At 43.3% G+C, this 22,169-nt stretch overlaps 1 protein-coding gene across 10 annotated transcripts in view; it reads left to right on the top strand.

The window, feature by feature from the left end:
* Nucleotides 1-22,169, top strand: part of MCF2 (MCF.2 cell line derived transforming sequence) — a 201,900-nt gene that overhangs the window by 87,035 nt on the left and 92,696 nt on the right. For all 10 annotated transcript variants that reach the window (XM_088465800.1, XM_088465799.1, XM_088465803.1 and 7 more), the window contains 6 exons: nt 6,424-6,543; nt 10,048-10,164; nt 12,886-13,035; nt 14,267-14,391; nt 20,331-20,445; nt 21,986-22,105. In XM_088465800.1, the coding sequence (XP_088321926.1) occupies nt 6,424-6,543; nt 10,048-10,164; nt 12,886-13,035; nt 14,267-14,391; nt 20,331-20,445; nt 21,986-22,105 (747 nt within the window). The remainder of the gene's footprint in view (nt 1-6,423; nt 6,544-10,047; nt 10,165-12,885; nt 13,036-14,266; nt 14,392-20,330; nt 20,446-21,985; nt 22,106-22,169) is intronic.

Below are 22,169 nucleotides of genomic sequence, written 5' to 3'. Positions count from 1 at the left end.
TACTGTGGCAAATAACATTTAAAATATATTTATTTGCAAACAAACCAACCAATTGCCCTTCTTGCGTAACAGAATCCCCATTATTCTATTAATAGCTGTATGGTTAAATGCCATTTACTTCTCATACTTCTCATAAATCCCACTCTGTATAATATGATGTACTTTGCCATGTTTATAGCTGGGTATAATATGCTTGTTTTTGAGAGTTATACACAATACGTTTGTCTCTGATTAGCCATTTTTAATACTGAAAGCAGTGTTCTCACTGGAATACATATGTTACACCTCAGGCTGCATGGCCGGCGGTTCAAATCCCGGCAGCTCCAGCCCGATGTGGAAGGAAATCCAGATCGTGCTTAAGGTAAGTATTATCTAACCTAATCTACCCCTAACCCTCCTTTAGGGTGCCTAACCCTACTCTTCCCCCCCACCCCCTGTGCCTAACCCTAATCGCCCCTCTAAGTGTCTAAACCTAAGTCCCCCGGGGGGGTGCCTAAACCTAAGTACCCCCTGGGGGTGCCCAAGCCTCCCTTCCCTAGCCTAAACCTAACCTAACCTCGGGGGGGGGGGTGCCTAACCCTAAGCCCCCCCGGAACCCTAAACCTAATCCTCCCCTCACCCACTCCCCCCCCCCCCCCCCCGCGCGGCTGTCCACGCTCGGCACCCGGCATCCCTTCGATCGAGTTGCCGAGCGCCGGTCTCCTGGCGTAGGTTAATTAACCCTCGCCGGGTTTCTGTAGTGGAGATGCCAGCGGTCGGCATAGCGACCGCCGGCATCATAAACGCATACCGTTCTCACTATCACATGTGCTGTGTGTACTTATATAACTACTGCTATTAGTAGCCAGATACTGTGTACCTGTATAACTATTGCTATTAGTAGCCAGATACTGTGTACCTCATTAACTATTGCTATTAGTAGCCAGATAGTGTGTACCTGTATAACTATTGCTATTAGTAGCCAGATAGTGTGTACCTGTATAACTATTGCTATTAGTAGCCAGATACTGTGTACCTGTATAACTATTGCTATTAGTAGCCAGATACTGTGTACCTGTATAACTATTGCTATTAGTAGCCAGATACTGTGTACCTGTATAACTATTGCTATTAGTAACCAGATAGTGTGTACCTGTATAACTATTGCTATTAGTAGCCAGATAGTGTGTACCTGTATAACTATTGCTATTAGTAGCCAGATACTGTGTACCTGTATAACTATTGCTATTAGTAGCCAGATAGTGTGTACCTGTATAACTATTGCTATTAGTAGCCAGATACTGTGTACCTGTATAACTATTGCTATTAGTAGCCAGATACTGTGTACCTGTATAACTATTGCTATTAGTAACCAGATAGTGTGTACCTGTATAACTATTGCTATTAGTAGCCAGATAGTGTGTACCTGTATAACTATTGCTATTAGTAGCCAGATACTGTGTACCTGTATAACTATTGCTATTAGTAGCCAGATACTGTGTACCTGTATAACTATTGCTATTAGTAGCCAGATACTGTGTACCTGTATAACTATTGCTATTAGTAACCAGATAGTGTGTACCTGTATAACTATTGCTATTAGTAGCCAGATACTGTGTACCTCTATAACTATTGCTATTAGTAGCCAGATACTGTGTACCTGTATAACTATTGCTATTAGTAACCAGATAGTGTGTACCTGTATAACCATTGCTATTAGTAGCCAGATAGTGTGTACCTGTATAACTATTGCTATTAGTAGCCAGATACTGTGTACCTGTATAACTATTGCTATTAGTAGCCAGATACTGTGTACCTGTATAACTATTGCTATTAGTAGCCAGATAGTGTGTACCTGTATAACTATTGCTATTAGTAGCCAGATACTGTGTACCTGTATAACTACTGCTATTAGTAACCAGATAGTGTGTACCTGTATAACCATTGCTATTAGTAGCCAGATAGTGTGTACCTGTATAACTATTGCTATTAGTAGCCAGATAGTGTGTACCTGTATAACTATTGCTATTAGTAGCCAGATACTGTGTACCTGTATAACTATTGCTATTAGTAGCCAGATACTGTGTACCTGTATAACTATTGCTATTAGTAGCCAGATACTGTGTACCTGTATAACTATTGCTATTAGTAACCAGATAGTGTGTACCTGTATAACTATTGCTATTAGTAGCCAGATAGTGTGTACCTGTATAACTATTGCTATTAGTAGCCAGATACTGTGTACCTGTATAACCATTGCTATTAGTAGCCAGATAGTGTGTACCTGTATAACTATTGCTATTAGTAACCAGATAGTGTGTACCTGTATAACTATTGCTATTAGTAGCCAGATAGTGTGTACCTGTATAACTATTGCTATTAGTAGCCAGATACTGTGTACCTGTATAACTATTGCTATTAGTAGCCAGATACTGTGTACCTGTATAACTATTGCTATTAGTAGCCAGATACTGTGTACCTGTATAACTATTGCTATTAGTAACCAGATAGTGTGTACCTGTATAACTATTGCTATTAGTAGCCAGATACTGTGTACCTCTATAACTATTGCTATTAGTAGCCAGATACTGTGTACCTGTATAACTATTGCTATTAGTAACCAGATAGTGTGTACCTGTATAACCATTGCTATTAGTAGCCAGATAGTGTGTACCTGTATAACTATTGCTATTAGTAGCCAGATACTGTGTACCTGTATAACTATTGCTATTAGTAGCCAGATACTGTGTACCTGTATAACTATTGCTATTAGTAGCCAGATAGTGTGTACCTGTATAACTATTGCTATTAGTAGCCAGATACTGTGTACCTGTATAACTACTGCTATTAGTAACCAGATAGTGTGTACCTGTATAACCATTGCTATTAGTAGCCAGATAGTGTGTACCTGTATAACTATTGCTATTAGTAGCCAGATAGTGTGTACCTGTATAACTATTGCTATTAGTAGCCAGATACTGTGTACCTGTATAACTATTGCTATTAGTAGCCAGATACTGTGTACCTGTATAACTATTGCTATTAGTAGCCAGATAGTGTGTACCTGTATAACTATTGCTATTAGTAGCCAGATACTGTGTACCTGTATAACTACTGCTATTAGTAACCAGATAGTGTGTACCTGTATAACCATTGCTATTAGTAGCCAGATAGTGTGTACCTGTATAACTATTGCTATTAGTAGCCAGATAGTGTGTACCTGTATAACTATTGCTATTAGTAGCCAGATACTGTGTACCTGTATAACTATTGCTATTAGTAGCCAGATACTGTGTACCTGTATAACTATTGCTATTAGTAGCCAGATACTGTGTACCTGTATAACTATTGCTATTAGTAACCAGATAGTGTGTACCTGTATAACTATTGCTATTAGTAGCCAGATAGTGTGTACCTGTATAACTATTGCTATTAGTAGCCAGATACTGTGTACCTGTATAACCATTGCTATTAGTAGCCAGATAGTGTGTACCTGTATAACTATTGCTATTAGTAGCCAGATAGTGTGTACCTGTATAACTACTGCTATTAGTAACCAGATAGTGTGTACCTGTATAACCATTGCTATTAGTAGCCAGATAGTGTGTACCTGTATAACTATTGCTATTAGTAGCCAGATAGTTTATAGTAATGATAATATTCTGTAATATAAAAATTGGAGATTAATACTATAATCAGTCAATTTTTTAAGAAATTATTAGGAACACTGTATGATATGGTCCTTGTGTCTTATGAAACTACATGTACCTTATTGTAGATAATAGGTGGGATTACAGTGCATCCGGAAAGTATTCACAGTGCTTCACTATTTCCACATTTTGTTATGTTACAGCCTTATTCCAAAATGGAATAAATTATTTTTTGTTCTCAAAATTCTACACACAATACCCCATATTGATAACGTGTAAAAAGTTTTTTTGAGATTTTTGCAAATTTTAGATATAAAAAAACCCTACGAAATCACATGTACATAAATATTCACAGCCTTTGCTCAATACTTTGTTGATGCACCTTTGGCAGCTATTACAGCCTCAAGTCTTTTTGAATATGACGCCACAAGCTTGGCACACCTATGTTTGGGCAGTTTCGCCCATTCCTCTTTGCAGCACCTCTCAAGCTCCATCAGGTTGGATGGGAAGCGTCAGTGCACAGCCATTTTCAGATCTTTCCAGAGATGTTCAATCGGATTCAAGTCTGAGCTCTGGCTGGGCCACTCAAGGACATTCACAGAGTTGTCCTGAAGCCACTCCTTTGATATCTTGGCTGTGTGCTTAGGGTCGTTGTCCTGCTGAAAGATGAACCGTCGCCCAAGTCTGAGGTCAAGAGCGCTCTGGAGCAGGTTTTCATCCAGAATATGTCTGTACATTGCTGCATTCATCTTTCCCTCTATCCTGACTAGTCTCCCAGTTCCTGCCGCTGAAAAACACCCCCACAGCATGATGCTGCCACCACCATGCTTCACTGTAGGGATGGTATTGGCCTTGTGATGAGCAGTGCCTGGTTTCCTCCAAACTTAATGCCTGGCATTCACACCAAAGAGTTCAATCTTTGTCTCATCAGACCAGAGAATTTTGTTTCTCATGGTCTGAGAGTCCTTCAGGTGTATTATGGCAAACTCCAGGCGGGCTGCCATGTGCTTTTTACTAAGGAGTGGCTTCCGTCTGGCCACTCTGCCATACAGGCCTGATTGGTGGATTGCTGCAGAGATGATTGTCCTTCTGGAAGGTTCTCCTCTCTCCACAAAGGAATGCTGTAGCTCTGACAGAGTGACCATCGGCTTCTTGGTCACCTCCACTAGGGCCCTTCTCCCCCGATCGCTCAGTTTAGACAGCCGGCCAACTCTAGGAAGAGTCCTGGTGGTTCCGAACTTCTTCCATTTACGGATGATGGAGGCCACTGTGCTCATTGGGACCTTCAAAGCAGCAGATATTTTTCTGTACCCTTCCCCAGATTTGTGCCTCGAGACAATCCTGTCTCGGAGGTCTACAGACAATTCCTTGGACTTCATGCTTGGTTTGTGCTCTGACATGCACTGTCAAGTATGGGACCTTATATAGACAGGTGTATGCCTTTCAAAATCATGTCCAATCAGCTGAATTTAGAACAGGTGGACTCCAATTCAGCTGTAGGAACATCTCAAGAATGATCAGTGGAAACAGGATGCACCTGAGCTCAGTTTTGAGCTTCATGGCAAATGCTGTGAATACTTATGTACATGTGATTTCTTAGTTTTTTTTATTTTTTATTAATATTAAATTTGCAAAGATCTCAAAAAAAACTTTGTACACGTTGTCAATGTGGGGTATTGTGTGTAGAATTTTGAGGGCAAAAATGAATTTATTCCAATGTTGGAATAAGGCTGTAACATAACAAAAAAAAGTGAAGCGCTGTGAATACTTTCCGGATGCACTGTATACTCTTCTCACATTCTCATTGTCTTATGGTATTTTAAATCATACATGGATATTAAGAGTTAACAAGCAGTTCTGTGCACATATAAAAGCACATGGCTATAGACAGAAGTATAAGGGGACTTAAATGTATAGTCATTCACAGAAGGGGATTTTCTGTTCTTTATATTACGCACATTTTCCTGATGAACACTCAGGGGATGACATTACCCCCTCAGTTTAATGCTAGAGATCTTGTATAAACTTTTAACTTTAGATAAGTATAGAAACTTTTGTTTTGAGTACCTTTTTTCATGTTACTATGAGAATGAGGAGCATGGATTTCAGCTGGATTTGGGGACAAGACTACATGACCTATGGCGTCATATCATATATCTATTATAAATCCAGTGATTCATTAATTTACTGGGATCATAGGCCTAGATAATTTGCAATGACTGTGCACAGAGTAGATTGGGGCCATAGAGCTCTGATCAGAAAGCAACAGTACAGTGTAGCTATGGGTAATGATCCCGAAACTATTCACATGTTACTGCTTACTGTGCATATTTACACATATTGAAAGTCCGATTGCAGACCCATGTGCCAAATGTGTACTTCTGCTTTTCCACAGAACTAGAAAATGACATAATTCTTCAGTAGATCATTTATTTCACGTTACATTGAATGAATATTTAGCATGAACTGTCCAAATAATCACCAGTCTACAATGAAATGCATTGGCCAGCACGTATGGTGTAATGGTTCTCATTACTGCTTAACAGCACTGGTGACTCCCAACATGTCACTTATGGTGTCACACTCCAAAAATATACTAGTAGGTTAATTGGGTCCCAAAAAATAAAAAAGGCTGGGACTGATGTGAATTTATATGTGCACTATATAAATTACTGGTAATAAATATATAAATATGAAAGTTCTCATAGCTTTACACAACCTGGGATATTTCTCATTGTTTTATATTTACTGTTTATCTAATAAACTGCATTTTATATTTTATATTTGTTTTCAGCACTCATTTCCTGGAAACTTGCATCTAGTCTTGGTTTTAAGGCCCACTGGGTTTTTTCAGCGTACTTTCACCGACATTGGGTTTCGTTTCAGCCAGGAGGACTTCGTGCTCAAGTTACCGGTAATATTTCTAAATTTATTTTCTCTTTAGATTCCAGACGCATCATTGAGTAAATGAAAAGGTACTATAAGGGAGCTGTCCACTTTTGAAACCCCCTCACTTTGGAAACCAGAGCCTGACCTCACAGAGCCGTAACTAGACTTTTTGGTACCCTGTGCCAGAAATAGCATTGGGCCCCTCCCTATTTTTCAAATAGGGACATAAAAAAACGAAAAAGGGGCATGGCCTCTTGGGGAAGTGCCAGGCAAGAGATAGGGGAGGCCAGGAGATGCTGGGGACAAAATAAGAGGAAACTACAAGTGAGAATGATAATAAACAGAAAATTGACATGCCCAAACAGTGCCCCCTGCCCTGCGGTGACCTGTGCAATGGCACAGGCCACTGTACCCTAGTTACGGCCCTGTGACCTCACTGCTTAAAACAGAAATATACAGTATGATAACATATACAATTCAGACGCACATAGAATGTTGCTCTTCTCAAATGCAATACTACTTAAAAAAGCGGCTCCTAATCGTGATCAATCTGTAATTCTAACCTTGGGGTAAATTTACTAAAGGTCGATTTGCAGGTCTATTTGAGCAGTGATTTACCTCTTCTCAAATCTACTCAAATCGAATGCAGTGAAAACCGTTTTTTCACTGCATTTACTATTATTCAATTTGTTTTGCGATTTGCAAAACAAATTCGATTTGAGTCGGTTTTGAACAGTGATTTGCTGTTCGATTTGGCATTTTCATGCCCAAATCGAACTGCAAATCACACTTCAAAATGAACTGCAAATCCCCGACACGTTAGAACTGCTTCATGCTTTCACTTTCAGCATGAGCAGTTCGTTCTCACACAGATACATGCAGACATCAGTGAGATGCCTGCATGTATCTGCCTGGAAAAAGTGACTAAAGAGTTAAATTTAAAAAAAAAAAACGTGAGGTCCCCCCCCAAATCAGAACCAGCCCCGGACTGCTGAAACCCAGGTCAGGTTGACTAAGTACAGGGAAAAAATGAATATAGGGCCTCCCTGTATTCAGTACAACCAGCACTGGGCTAAGGGAAGCAGGGCTGGTTCTGGATTTACACGGAAAAATTTGCGTAGTCTCCCTGTAAATCACAGAACCAGCAGCTGGGGGGCCCTATCACCGGGCCCCCCAGCCGTAGCATCAGCCCTGACCGCTAGTCAGCCCAGGCCAGGGATCCCTGGGGAGTTGGAGACCCCTTCAAAAAAAGGGGTCTCCCTCTCCAGGGCACCCCTAGTCTAGGCTGATAGCACGGGGCTATCCCCGCCACCCCTGGGCGGTGGGCGGCGGGTTGATTGTGTGAGTGATGTGTAAGAAAAATATGAAAGTAATGGCGGGTTCGTCAGAGGGTACCTGTGACGATTGTGGAGCTCCGTCTATTTCTGACAGATGGATTGATACACTCTCCCTAATAGCCGGCCGGTGGTAAGCAATTACCATTCTAAAACACTATGTGAGAGCCAGTTATAAACCCCTCTGCACAGACTTTGATACAAAGCATCGGGGTTCAAATGTATACTGCAGAATCAGTGTCACGATCTATAAGAACAGGTTGAGCTGATCACCTGTTACAATCAAATAATTGACACAAGCTGACATATGGATACTAAGTGACAAACGTAAAGCATTATACCAAACACCTTGAGGTGCGTGACTGTAAGCTGTATTAATATTGGTGATTTAACCCAACTATCTACCCGGATACTAGAGACTGCTTTGTGGAACTAAGGCATTAGATGGCTATATACTATGCATTGATATAGGAGACCCCTTTTGCAGAGGTGGATCTCCTATGTTTATATGGGAACCATCATTAATACCAGGAACCAGTTTGCACTATATGTATGTATGTGTGTTTATTATTTCATTTAATTTTATTGTTTACATTTCTATTTTTATATTGTATGTAATAAATTGTTACATTTTATGATTAAGCGCTCCTTGTCTGGAATAGTTAATACCTAAGGTAATAACACTGGCCAATTAGGGCATTTATTGTATTAATTAACTATAGATCCAGGCCCTTTACTCACTGCTTAAAAGTCAGCCACTGCAATTCCCTGTTCAGAAGGACTCCATGCTACCTTATTATTATTGTTATTATTATTAATATAATTTATTTATATGGCACCACAAGTGTTCCGCATCACAAAGTGCATAAAAAAGTAGGTGACCAGCGACTTACAGTACAATACACTATAATACAGGACAAGGACATGGATAATATACATTACTACATTAGCGACCATAACACCCACATAAGCAACAGAGCATAAGCAACCAAGTGTTAGGTGCCCTAGTAAGTAGATTAAAGTAAAGTAAGGAGAAGCACAAGAGGATAGAGGGCCCTGCTCGTAAGAGCTTACATTCTAAAGGGGAGGTGCAGACAAACAGGGATGACACAGATGGGGTAGACAGGGAGGAAGGAGTTTGTAACAGCAAGTTACGATGCGAGCTGGTAGGCCTTTGCTCCGTGCCCTAAAGTGCATCACCAGGTACCACCATCTCTCCTGTACCTAATACCTCACTATAGACCTGTGCAGTCTAAGGGAAAGGGGCGTGCGTACCAGCCCCCTGGGTCATAGGCGTACCCGCCCTACTCTCCCTAAGATATATACTACCCACCCTACCCCTGGTCACAGACACATACGCTACTCACCTTCTCTCCAGCCTCTAGACATACAGTACCCACCCCTACTATCACATCAGGGTAAGACACTACCCCACAGCCACTGGAACATACACTACCCATCCTAGCGGCCCCAGGAACATACACTACCCGTCCTACCCCTGGTCACAGGGACATAAGCTAGCTGCCTTCTTTCATTTTGTCCCTGCTTTAGCAGTACCAGCCCCAGCCCCAGCCTGGTTCTGTTTAGTCATTGACGACAGTGCTTTTGCATTATATACACACAGTATAGATACACGCTGTTCATCTGCATATATCTTCCTCGAGCCTTAGGGATGTGCAATGGATATGACTCCTAAGAGATATATCTAAAGATGCATCAACGTGTAACTAGGACGTGTGTACAGGGGATGTGCAACACTGAAGTTTGTGTGTCCTTACCGTGCTCCAATCCGCCCCCACAAATGCAAGAGGCTGCAAGTTACATTCTACTTTTAAATATGGATGCATTTGTTTTCTTACACATTTTTATGTGTCACCAATGGATTTATGTCCTTCTATAAATCAGGTCTACAGCAAACTATTTCCTACCATGCTGCTGCTGTCTTTGGTTTTCCAGAGTTGCAACATCAAGGTTGTGGAGCCAAGTTCTTGTTCAGCTGTTGTGTAGCCAAACTGCACTGCGGCGTGCCAGCTGAAGTCATTGAAATGGAATCTTATATTAGAGATCTACTAACATTACCTTTCAGTGATACCTATAGTTCTCCTTGAAATGGTGATTAAAGTTATTAAATACATCATACAGTATGAAGTAATGGGTCAGTAACGTGTATATCAATGTTCTGCTTCATTTTGTAGGTGGTTATGCTGAGTTCTGCATCAGACTTACTGAATTACATAGATGAAAAGCAGCTGACACCAGAATTTGGGGGCACTCTTGAATATCGACACAGGGACTGGGTTGTCTTCAGAACAGTATGTTTCCAGATATGGTCATTGTGATGTTTCAATGTAACCTTGAATCTTGGTAAACTGCAGCCCTATAAAGATAAAATGTTATTTTTCATTTCTTCTATCTTTTATAATTATCTTGCCAGTCTCTTTCTTTCTTCCTCTTTATCACCTGAGATTCATCATCCTTATCCATTTTGTCATTTACTATGTCATGGGGATAGTTTTCTCTTTTTGTATGATTTATCACGGAATGTCACATTTCCCCATCTCATGTAGGTTTTGCTGTTGCTCTTCCCCTATAGTTACCTTTTACAATGTCTGTACCAGATATTCCTGAAAGCAGATATTTGTGCATTAACTAAATCCAAGCAGGTGAGGATGGATGAGGATGCCATGACAGGAAAGGGCTATATCTAGTGGTTGGGTACAGTGGCGTAACTTCATCCCAGGTGCCCGGAGGCAAGATAAATGTTGGTGCCCCCCCCCAAACTAAAATGTACCACCCCCCAGCACCTGTGCCAGCCCCAGCTGCCGCCGCCCCCTTTATGCAGTTCCTTTTATATAATGCCCCCAGTAGTGGTCCCCCTATGCAGTGCCCGCCTATGTAGTGCTCCCAAGTAATGGTCCCCCTATGCAATACCTCCAGTAGTGAGCCCCCTGTAGTTGCCCCCAGTAGTGAGCCCCCTGTAGTTGCCCCCAGTAGTGAGGCCCCTGTAGTTGCCCCCAGTAGTGAGGCCCCTGTAGTTTCCCCCAGTAGTGAGGCCCCTGTAGTTTCCCCCAGTAGTGAGGCCCCTGTAGTTTCCCCCAGTAGTGAGCCCCTTGTAGTTGCCCCCAGTAGTGAGGCCCCTGTAGTTGCCCCCAGTAGTGAGGCCCCTGTAGTTGCCCCCAGTAGTGAGGCCCCTGTAGTTGCCCCCAGTAGTGAGGCCCCTGTAGTTGCCCCCAGTAGTGAGGCCCCTGTAGTTGCCCCCAGTAGTGAGCACCCTGTAGTTGCCCCCAGTAGTGAGCACCCTGTAGTTGCCCCCAGTAGTGAGCACCCTGTAGTTGTCCCCCAGTAGTGAGCACCCTGTAGTTGCCCCCAGTAGTGAGCCCCTGTAGTTGCCCCCAGTAGTAGGCCCCTGTAGTTGCCCCCAGTAGTGAGCACCCTGTAGTTGCCCCAATAATGATGCCCCCACCGCGCGTGCGCGCCTGCGCGCACACACAAAAAAAACAAACACTTACCTTTATCCCCGCTCCAGTGCTGCTGCCGTCCATCCTCGGCGTCCGCTCCTCGGCACTATGGGAGTGACGTCATTACGTCACTCCCATAGTGCACTGCGGGACCCGGAAAACGGAGCTCACTCCTGAGCTCCGTCCCCGGCGTCCGCTCCTCGGCACTATGGGAGTGACGTTATGACGTCACTCCCATAGTACACTGCGGGACCTGAAAGACGGAGGGAGCTCCGTCCTCCGGCTACCGCCGGGGGTTTGAATAGGAGCCGGGCGCCCGCTGGTAAAACACTCAGCGGGCACCCGGGAAATGGAGGGTGCAGGGGGTGCGACCCCTTGCACCCTCCGTAGTTACGCCAATGGAGGTGCTCGGCGCTCCTTCTCCATGCAGCTCCCGGGGACAATGGAGCCAGGTGCCTCCTTCAGGGATGACGCCCGGCGGCAAATGACTCCATTGTTTCCGGGAGTTCCGCCACTGGTTGGGTAGATTTCAGGACTAGGAGATGGGTAGTACAGTGCCAAATGTTTTACGGTGTGTATTAAACAAGCAAGTTGTGTCGTTTGTCATATTTTGCTTGGCTCTGAAGACCAAAATAGGACATCACAGGACTACAAAGTATTACGTATGTGAGACAGCGATAGTGGGTGGCAGTGGGCGTCTCTATGCTGGATGTGCGACGGCATTGCGACCGCATTCATTAGCATATTTCCGTAGCAGGTCTGCGTGCGTGATCGCTGCTGCGATCGCAATAGCAATCTGTGATGAATCAGGCCCTTAATCCTTACTGGGATAATCGCTGCATGGGTTGAATATAGGGCAGGTAGCATCTTATATAAAATACTTGCATTGTGAGGCAGAATGTGGGTTGAGCAAGACTTATTTATACCTTTAATGCTGCCAGGCAGAAGCTTAGGGGAGATCGTCTAGTAATTTAAGCACGACCCTATCCCGATTTACTTCATTCCTTCCTAAATGGGTATGTTGATAATTGATATGAACTTGCTCATAAAAAAGTGAGTTTTTTTGTTTTTATCATAAATTGTCCTGCTGTACCTGTGTAAGAGACTGGAGTTTAGCGCAATAGAAGGGAGGCAGTATAAATATGGAACACTATAGAAAGTGAGTTCTACATAAGCAGACATGACATAAAAATGAGTATTGTATGAAGCTGAAAAGAACATATGAGATTAATCTCATACTGTGTTGGTAATTGCTACTGAAGTATACTGCTACAGCTACTACATTATACTACTAGTGTATAGAATGACATGCTTATGAAATATGTACAAGGTAGTATATATGAAACCATTTGGTATGGCAGCCGTTTGTCTCTTGGCTAGCCAGAAGTGGCTTATCCTGTATATTTTATATGTGCTGAACAGCTCCTAGCCTGGAGACTATCACCTTGGATTAACTAAGGGAATAGTTGTGTTCAGTTTTGATGCAGTTGGAAAAGCTGTAAGAATACATTTTATAACACTTCTTTTTAACATTTTTCTAATGTGACTATTTGTTTTTCCTTCCAACAATCAAAGGCCATTGAGGGCTTTGCTCTGACAGTGAAGGAAATTGCTCAGATGCTACAGGCCTTTGGTACCGAATTGGCTGAGACAGAATTACCGAGCGACATGTATTCAATTGAGCATATTCTAGCAAACCGCACTGAAAAATACTGCCAGCTGAAGGTATGTCTAATTGGATTTTATGAAGACAGATTACTGCAACACTTGAAAGAGCTTCACTTTTACTTGTTACCACACATGCAGTTCTCAGGAAGTATTAAAGAAAGCTTTTTCTACGTTTGCATTCTCCTGCTATTCTCAAAGGTTATGTCCACTCAAGGACATTTCTCCCACACTACTGAGCCCTGATACCAATTATTACAGTGCTGGTACTGCCCCTGGTATCACTGCTGTTACCTGCATACAACACCTTCAGTCTCCAGGAAGAGGTACCTGGTTAGAGTGATGGTGAATTATCGTGTGATAACATTGCCTTTGCCTGCAGGATCACCTTTACATCAGATTTACTACCTGAGGCTGGGTACACACCAGAACAACATCGGCACAATATGTCGTTTCCAGGAAAAACGGAACAACATATCGTGCATGTCGTTCAATGTGTACCCTCAATTGCGCATTCCCGTGGGTTGTACACAATGTCTGGTTGGCCGTGCTGCATGGTCATCCAGAATACATTGTGTACGATGCTAATTGCAGCATGGCATGATACATCACGCCGTCGTACCACTACAACCGTGCAGTGTGTACGCACGGTGCGATATGTAGGCCTGTCGGCTGGCGAATTGTTCGGGAACACATTGTTCTGATGTGTACCCTACCTTATATTAATGCGAGAATCCATATGACTAATGCATAGGTTTGTGTGTCTCAAAGTGGAAAGCCACGGTCCCCACTGTTTACGCCAGCCACTGCAACCATCATCGTTCGTGTCGGCGCTTGCACCAGACCCATGCTGGTTGCAAAGTTTCTGTTAGAAACAGGCTTCTCCTCGCTGTGCGCACGACTCAGAATAGCACAGAGCCTTTGATACATGCCAGCGACACTCCCACAAGTCAGGACGGTTCTGTGCGATCGCTTTGTTGCAGCCCCTAAACGCCCAGTTTCAGAGAAAGACAGATCCAGCCGAGTTACGTGTGTCAATTGGCATCTACACTGGCACTATATGCAAAGACTCTCCATTTGCGTTCATGCACAGAGAGCCATCTGGATCAGCCCCATGGAGTGCTGAGTGCAGGTGGTTGTGCACATATTAAAATGGTCAGTTTATGCATGTACTCAATATATTACTGCAAACACGCCAAAACAACCCATCAACTTTAGATTTCAAAATAAAGTACATATTTATGGGAAAGCATCAGTTTTCTCACACTAAACTTGTTCTTTATCCATACAGAAAGACATTACCTCAGTGATGAGAGAGGGAGGTTTGCTACTGAACAGCTTTGAAGGACCAAGCACAAGTTTAATCAGTGAACAACAGACCTGTGATAAACATGGAGACTGGGAAACTGTGAACAGGTAGGTACAGTATAACGAATATCATTACCCAATTGTAATAAAATACAGAGATCTTAACATATTTCTAACAGGAATTTGGTCTTCATCAGGTCTCTGCTCTTTACTGTATGATTACTTATGCTAGTAAATATGGCTTAGAAATATTTGATATAAAGAAATAAATGACAGCACACATGTGATTACCATGCATGTTAATGTCTTACAATACATAGTCTATACTCAGGGCCAGTGCAAAGTTTCTGGTCGCTCTTGGCACCATTTCACCCACTGCCCCTGCTTCCTCCTATTCATATTATACCACACATTAGTGACCCCAAATTTATAATATGACGCACAGCAGTGTCCTAAACTCATAATATAGTATATAGAAATGCTGCAACTAATATGCCACACAACAGAGCTCCAAAATTATACTGTGCCTCATAACACTGCCCCAATTGATAATATGCCACACATCTGTGCCGCAAATTCATTTTATGCCATACATCTGTCTCCCCAATTCACAATTTTGCTACACATCAATGCCCCAATACATAATATGCCACCCATTTGTGTCCCCTATACATAATACCACACATTTGTACCCCCACTACATATGTCACACAGTTGTGCACCAAAATTATTGTATGCCATATAGTTATGAAATATGCCACACATGTGCCACACATTCTTATATGCCATTAAGTAGTGCCCCCAATACATTATGCCACACATCTGTGCCCCAATACATTTATGCCACACACACTGCCAGCACTCATTAACCCCTCCCCCCACTCTCACACACTAACCATTTCTGCATTCATCAACACAATCAGTTACCTTGCCAGGACTCATTGAATTTACCCTGGTAGCACTCATTAACACACACATATTGGCATAACTCATGAACCCCCCACACACACACTTTCTCCCTGCCAGCACTCAAACCCCCTCCCACACACACACACACTCACCCTACAAGCACTCAATAAATCCCCTCCCACACACACACATTCACCCTTCCAGCACTCAATAACCCACACACATACGCACACTTACCCTGCAAGCACTCATTAAACCTTCACACATACTCACCCTGCCAGCACTCTGGGCCTAATTCATACCCGCTCGTGAGTGCTCGCAAGCGGGTCGATGGTGCCCTAGTGCGCATGCGCACGACAGAGGGAGCTCTGTCGCTATGGGTCTCGCACCAAAGGGGGCGTGCTGTCGATGGTGAGTGACAGCAGCCCCCTTTGGTGGGCGTGCCGGGGCCGTTGCTGCCCAGACGGAGGCGTTCCCATGGGAACGCCTACCGTCTGGGGCCGGCCCCACTGACATCACTAGTGATGTCAGTGGGAGTGCTTTTGGCTCTGATAGAGCCAAAAGCACTCCTGGGCTTGCGGCAGCGAGACCCTACCGCAGGGTTCGTCGCAAGCCCGATGGTCTTGACCATCGCGACCATCTTTTTGGCCGCTCGCATAAGCTGTGGGTGGTCACCCACAGCTATGCGAGCAGCCAGGAGGCCGCTCCATTTTTAGGTAAGAGGGCCCTGATTCAGAGCGAGCGCTCTGGTCAGAGCGTCCGGCTCTGAATCAGGCACTCTGTGTGCTTAATGAGGGCTTAAACCCCCCCACACACACACACACACACTAACCCTGCCAGCACTCATTAAACCCCTCCCCCACACACAGCCTGCCAGCACTCATTAATCCTCCCCCCACACACATACACTAACCCCGTCAGCACTCAAGTTCCTGCATCAGCCTTGATCATCAGTAGTCCCAGCCAGGACTGAAAGAGACATCCCTCTTTTTTTTGTGGACTCAGCACAGCCCTCCAGTGACCAGCGCCCCCCTTAGGCAGTTGTCTAAAGCTGCCTAATGGTAGCACCAGCTCTGTCTGTACTATAGCTCTTAAAGGTCTTGTTTTAGGTACGTAAAAAGTCGTCATCACTAAACCGCCCTCCATGTGTTAGTGCTGCAACAAACCTGTCCTTACGCTGGCATAATATCATATCCCACATTTTTACAGCTCACTATACACGTATACACCTTAGTTATCATTGACCTTATCCAAATTCCTGCTGAGGTCCTCCTAGGAATGTGTAATCATACACTCATGCCCATGATATAATTCGGCTATATATTTTAGCATGTTCTAAATCTTTTTTTCTGGTGCCACCATATATATTAGTGTGTATTTGCATCTGTCTCTTTTAGTAGTAACTTGTCTAGTTCTGGACCCTCTTGATTATTTGCCTATGAGGATATCCCGACATCTTATAGTAAATCAGTATCTGTGCTTCCTGTACCAAACTCACTTTCTGTTTGACTTTGTTCTGCCTTGTCTATCTCTAGTGTCTTTAGTGTGGGTTTTCCCATAGAGGTATGCATAAAAATCTGAGACTTTGCCCTGATGCCAAAGGTACCATAATTGCGTACTGCAATTGTATCGACTCCCAAGTGTTTTTTAAACAGCAAAAAAAATTTTTTAGACATCTACAAGTGCGATTTTCTTAGGTATACTTTATTCTACCTCTTGACTTCAGATGGATTCAGAAAAAAATTCTGCAGTATATAATTGGCTCTCGGCATGAGGTCTAGAAGCCACCAAAAGCTTTTTCCTCAGCTCCCATTCTTCAACATCTAGAGCTACTTTCTTAATTTCATTAATGTCTGTTGACATTTTTCTAAGGGAGGGGTACAGAATAAATATTATAAGGTGGGGGGGGAGAAAATATTAAAATATTAGGGAATACATGAAAAACTATACAGTGCAATACAAAATTCCAGAAAAAACAATACAAATCATGACATTATAATGTAGTAATAAACCAAAATCTCAAACAGAGATGGTAAGTCATTCTGGAGAATTGGCTTTATTTAAACTAAATGGCAAGGTAGCTGACATAGGGGGTATTTAATAACCCCGCGGCTAATTGCTGGCCAAAATCCCTGCGGCGCGGGGAAAGGCTATTCAATTAAATAGCCTTTGTCTCGTGCCGAAAAACTGGGACTTGCACGGAAACACACTGATTCTACGGAAACTGCAGAATCAGTGTTTTTTTCCCTACGATTTGGTGTTTTTTCTGCGAGTCCCCGCAGTCGGACTGAGCTGCGAGGTTCAATTCGACTGTTTGGACTCGAGCGCAGGGTTATCCCCGCTAATTGAATATCTCCGGCATGGCAATTGGCCACGGGGTTTAATTGAATACCCCCCATAGATGGTTTATGAATACATTGGCCAGGGCTGCTTGTGCTGCAATACAAATATGACCCAGCACATACCTCTGATGGGGCTGAACCAATGTGGGATAAATATGCAGCAGCGCTAAAGAGGGGGAAGGAGTCAAAGTCTAGCCCAGGGGTGGCCAACCAGTCAGAGTCAAAGAGCCCAAAAATATCTGTGGGTATGTTAAAGAGTCGAGATCATGCGAACATGCAAAAAGGGGTGTGGCCTTGTGCCCGCTAGGCCACGCCCCAGGTATGATGTTTGTAGTAGCATGTAAAAGTGCATGCACACAATCACCGTGGAGGTAACTATTAAAGGGAAAGAAAAAAAACAGAACAATAAAAATAAAAAAAAATTAAAAAAACAGATCACATAAAATACACTGAAACAAGCCAGATCTACATAAAATACACTGAAGAAGCCACATCCACAAATAATACACTGAAAAAGCCACATCCACATAAAATACACTGAAAAAGCCACATCCACATAAAATACACTGAAAAAGCCACATCCACATAAAATACACTGAAAAAGCCACATCCACATAAAATACACTGAAAAAGCCACATCCACATAAAATACACTGAAAAAGCCACCCACATAAAATACACTGAAAAAGCCACTTCCACATGAAATACACTGAAAAAGCCACATCCACATAAAATACACTGAAAAAGCCACATCCACATAAAATACACTGAAATAGCCACATCCACAAATACACTGAAAAAGCCACATCCACATAAAATACACTGAAAAAGCCACATCCACAAAAAAATACATTGAAAAAAAAATCAGATTCACATAATACAATCCAGCCCCCCCATGTGTCACAACAGAAGCCTCTCCAAGTGTCACAACAGCAGTCAGTGTCAGTCAGGGAGCAGCATCAGGTCAATGGAAGAGCTGCATGTAGAAGAGCCACAGATGGCCACCGTTGGTCTAGCCTAACATCTTGTTAATCAGAGAAAACACTGCCAACCAAAAAATGTGCAAATAAGGACAGGCCCAAAAAACATGAAAAATGTGGCCCACTTCTCTGCAATTCCACCAACAAAACTTAGAACAGGAGGGGCACGTCTTGAGCCTTTGTGACCTATGTTCCTACAAGTGGATGCATCGTCTGTAGTGGTAGGCGCAGGCCTGACCCCACACAATAAGGCTCAGATGATTTTTCCATTGGAGATCATGAACTTCTCTGCACTAAGATGGTTTGGGAAGCATGGAGAATGGTTGGTGTTCTCCATCCTATCAATATTTATACTGATAATGTACAATGTTTTTAATCTGCTTGATAACTAACTCCTTGACAAGTTTACTAGATACTTTTCTTTCTAATTTAATTTCTTGGTAATCTACCACTCCAAATTGAATAAGATGGATGCTTTACCATGCTCATTTAATAAATAGTTTGAGGAAGAACTTTCTCATATGAATAGGTCACAGTCAAATTATTTTCATGACTTCTATCATTTTGTATGAAGTTATTCTGGTACACATGTTGTTGACTGAAGATCTTTTTGTCAGCTGTTTTGGGACCTTAGGCCCTCATTCAGAGCCGTACGCTCTGAGCAGAGCGCACGCTCTGAATGAGGGCCGCCCTCCATAATTATGGAGCGTCCTCCTGGACGCTCGTATAGCTGTGGGTCACCACCCACAGCCTATACGAGTGTGCAGTTTGATGGCCGCGATGGTCTTGACCATCGCGACCATCGCCACTGCGAGTCGGAGCCTGCGGTTGAGTTTTTCAACCGCAAGGCCCGGAGTGATTTTGGCTCTATCAGAGCCAAAATCACTCCCACTGACATCACTAGTGATGTCAGTGGGCCGGCTTCTGACGGTAGGCGTTCCCTTGGGAACGCCCCCGTCAGGGAGGCACGCCCCCGGCACGCCCAGCAAAGGGGGCGTGCTGTCAGTCAACATCGACAGCACGCCCCCTTTGATCAGACACAACGAGTGAAGGAAAGTCCTTCGCTCGTCACGTCTGGCGCATGCGCACGAAGGAGCTCCCGCTGTCGTGCGCATGTGCAGTGCACAACATCGACCCACTTGCGAGCGGACAGCCGCTTGCGAGTGGGTCTGAATCAGGCCCTTAATTTCAAACTTGCGTGATTTCTGGGAGTATGGAAAGCCTGTAAATTATAAGAAGGTGTGTTTGGTCACCTGGTGGTCAAGACACTAAAGGGTCGTTCCATGTGACTCACATTACTTTTCATGTTAATTTTTAGAAGTTTAAATGCACCACACACAAAAATGAAGCTGAAATTCAACATTTTAAAAGTATGACAATAATATATGGGGCAGGTAGTTATAATAAATGCTTAGAATCATAAAAAAATGACACTCTAAGTTAAATTTCATTGTTTATATGCGTGACTCGTTACAACAGAATGGACATTGGGACTAATATATTTATTTAAATCTGCTCATACTAAAATGTTAGCGATTGTGTGAAATTTAATTTTCATGTATTGTGTCCTATATTTCATGGAATGACCCTAAAGGATTTGTATTTCTCTGTTCTGTATGTACACAACATAAATTTCCTATTCTCTATACTTCTTGTTTGTGCCACAATCAAGACCTTTGATCAATGAGTAATACAGTTTAGCGTCTCTGATTTTTATTAATTAGGTAATTACATCAAAAGTTTAATTGCTTTGTATCTTAGAGCAGGACTCCATAAAGCATGTGTCATTGTCTTGATTCATCTCTGTGTCTTGAAGGCTGCTGGCACAGTTACATGAGATGGAAAACGCATTTGATGGATTTTGGGAGAAACATCAGCTAAAATTGGAACAATATTTAGAACTACTAAAATTTGAGCAGCATTTCCAAGAGGTATGGTAACCGTGTACAACACAACAAAGTAATAATGTGTTTTGTGAACACTCTCTGGGATTATTTACTGGACTGAAGGCTGTAGAAATGCACATGGTGGTAAAAGGGAAGATATTTCAAATATTACTTTATGACGCCTAATTAATTTAATCTTTGGCATTTTGTGTCTTAAGATCTTCTTTGACTCTGCCCTTTCCTATCTTAAGTAAGACATTAAAGTCTAAAGGCCCCCATATACGGTGCGATTCGATAGGGAATCCGTCGTCCGACATATAGGGCGGTCCGCACACACGGTGCGATTGGGTGGCCGACTGCCCGATATGCCGGCTCCCCCCTGCCTCACCCGCATAGCAATCCATGGGTTTGCAATCGCATCCCCTGATCTCATGGTCCCGCAGACAGATCAGGGGTGCGATGTACGACCCCCGCGGGAGCGCGCTTGGCCCGATATCAGGGCCATACACGGTGCTATATAGAAGGCAATCGCTCCAATCAGACAGATCGACTGCTATATCGCCCCATGTATTGGGGCTTTAAGGGCTGTTTATCACTTTGTCTGTATTATTTGTGGAAAGGTTCATTAGTCACAGATACTCCCCCCGGATGTGTGGACTGCACATCAAGTAGTACAACTACTAGTACAAGACAGTTAATTTAGCTGCCCGACAGTGCATTGGCCCCTTGTTCATCTGCTACAAAGGTCCCTGCTCTGCTCCTCTGTGCATGTGTAGGGGTGCAGCTTGTGCATTTAAGTCCCATTTGGGCTTTCAAGTTTGCTACACTACCGCTGATATCTGTGTACGCCAAGAAGAGCACAGATCACTGGGTAAGGCCCAAACATTTTGCTGTGGGGCCCAGAGTGATCGAATGCCCTTGTCTCTACCAATTAATGGTTATTTAATAATTTCTTCCCACAACGTCACATCATGAAATCTTATTTTTGCATGTGGGTTAAATACATGGCCCATGAGTGCACCTAGGCCAGCGTGAATTGTGACTTTTACCAATAGGAACAACTTTTTGCATCCCTACATTAGCCAATACGTAATGCACTAAGCCCTACTAAAGCCAATGGATATGTGTGCATCCTGCCTCTTAACACTGTGTGCCACTGCCGCCCCTCCCCCTGAACCCAGGCTATTATAAGGCTGTGCCCCAGGTGATGAACGGGCGTTGGCGCCATAACCGGAGCAGCACCCACTGCCTAGACCATCCTAAGGACGCTCCAAGCAGCTGTACAGGCTGCCAGTGCGTGGCCGGAGTGCCTGAATGATGCCCCGGCCAGCATTGCAGCACCGATAGGCTGTGATGATGCCGCCCCCTGTGAAAGGACACCGCCTTCCTTATGACCCTGGGTGCATCTACACAGGAACAAATGCATAATGTTACATATCTGCAATTCATTTTCACACTTAACATAAGTATTCCGGTGGTCTGCCTAATTGTCAGTAATAAGAGATGGGCAAATAGCACTGCTGTTTTTTTCTGTAGACATATTACTTTGAATTAAATATATTCTTTTCAATATATTAAATACTAGCTGAAGAATGCTACAGAATTTTTGATGGTACAACAAGCCAGCCTTCCAGACACAGGAGAGACTTTAGCTGACGTCAAGCAACGACTAATGGAACTAAATAGTCTGGAGGAAAGGTCACGGGTGAGTTTGCTCATATGTACAGCACCAAGATTTTGACATTGACTCATGGAGAAAATTATAATGA

The sequence above is a fragment of the Taudactylus pleione genome, unplaced genomic scaffold (assembly GCF_031769625.1).
Source record: "Taudactylus pleione unplaced genomic scaffold, aTauple2 ptg000064l, whole genome shotgun sequence".
Classification (NCBI taxonomy): Eukaryota; Metazoa; Chordata; class Amphibia; order Anura; family Myobatrachidae; genus Taudactylus; species Taudactylus pleione.
The sequence above is the reverse complement of the archived record's forward strand: the minus strand, read 5'-3'. Positions and strand labels throughout refer to the sequence as shown.